Source organism: Schistocerca americana, chromosome 1 (assembly GCF_021461395.2).
Source record: "Schistocerca americana isolate TAMUIC-IGC-003095 chromosome 1, iqSchAmer2.1, whole genome shotgun sequence".
In the NCBI taxonomy this organism is placed as follows: Eukaryota; Metazoa; Arthropoda; class Insecta; order Orthoptera; family Acrididae; genus Schistocerca; species Schistocerca americana.
Window position 1 is genome coordinate 1,231,470,041 of NC_060119.1, and position 1,486 is coordinate 1,231,471,526.

Here is a 1,486-nt window from a genome sequence, read left to right on the forward strand (position 1 = left end):
AAGTCTTGCAAGTTTCTGCCCAGAGCGACGCATCACCAGAAATATGTGAAACCACAAACTGTATTTTCTGTTCTTCCGACCATGATTTTGGAAGAACACTTTTGAAGTTTCGAATGAAAACTACTGGATGTATGTTTTTCTTGCTTTCTTCGTTAAATATTTGAAACTGTCTATGCTTAATTAGGCTTTCTTCATGTATCAAAGTAGTTAAGTGCATGGAATTGCTATCATTCGCAGGTGGTGTGGTTACTTTATTACAAGTACATTCTATTCCACTGTTATTCTTCCTTGGTGTCACATATTGCTCTGGTAATATCGGTTGATTACCAACATTAGGTCTTCCTTTTGGTGCATTAAAATTCGCCGTTAAATTATCTGCGATCTTTTCCCTGTCAGTACCAGTGTTGTCATTACTTCATACTGTCAGATTTTCAAAGTTTTGATTTTCAGAGCTCAGCACCCTGGCTACTTCTGTTCGGACTTGCTTTCGGATTTCCGAGGGAATGTTCTCCTGCATTGTTTCCACAGCGGTAGCCAATGCTTTGAATTGGTTCTCTAGTCTATATACTCCAGTTTGAAGACTATTAACCTGAACTGGAATGTTTATTAACGGTTCAATAGTGGATTTTACTGCATCTATCTCCTGCTTAAAATGGGTAGTAATAGCATTATCACGATCGACCAACACTTGATTTATCCTACTGACAATTTCTTTATCTCTTTCCAGAAAAATATCGTTTATATTTTCCATAAATTTCTTTTCTTTTTCTTGGTCCCTGAGCTCCTGTTGCTGTTTTTCTATAAGCTTTTCCTGTCTACGTTTTTCCTTTTCCTGCTGACGTTGTCTTTCAGTCTCCTGCTCTTTAAGCTCGCGTTGTTTTTCACGCTCCTGCTCTTTAATAGTAAGCTTTTCAAATAATGCTGTTAGCATATCCTGTATGGACATAGCTTGAGCATTGCTAACTTCTGTCCCTTGCCCAGAAGAAATATTGTCATTAATTCCTAACTGGTTGAATCCAGGAGTGTCAGTTTGTTTTGGCAACTCCTCGGTTTTACTATCACTCGGGACATCAGTTTCTAAATTATCATTCATAATTAAATTTTCTAATAATTCGACAGAAATATGGGTAGATTGTTTTACCTGAGATTCTGATGTCATCTATGCATCAGTATGCTCATTCAGTTTATTTTTTTTTGTTTAACCATTCTATCACCAATATATAAATCACTGACAAGCACCAATTGACACAAAATGATCTTATAAGTAACACATATACACAAATAACACTTAAAAATATTATTCTCGCAGCCAGAATATTCAATTATTACTACTTATCGCTGCAGGTACTGGTTTATAATTAAATTGCACACGCAGCGTATGTTGTTGGTGTGCTGCTGCAAATTTTGTGAACATGAACATCCGTTGTTATCCGTATGGATTGAGAGTGGTGGACTGCACTGCTTGTACGAAGTCACTGTCGCACCG

At 36.9% G+C, this 1,486-nt stretch overlaps 1 protein-coding gene across 1 annotated transcript; it reads right to left on the reverse strand.

The window, feature by feature from the left end:
• Positions 1 to 415: 415 nt before the first annotated feature.
• LOC124598356 (WD40 repeat-containing protein HOS15-like) lies at positions 416 to 1,093 on the reverse strand. The gene has a single exon (XM_047135995.1). It carries the CDS (start codon positions 1,091 to 1,093, stop codon positions 416 to 418), a length of 678 nt encoding a protein of 225 aa, XP_046991951.1.
• Between the last annotated feature and the right edge of the window lie 393 nt (positions 1,094 to 1,486).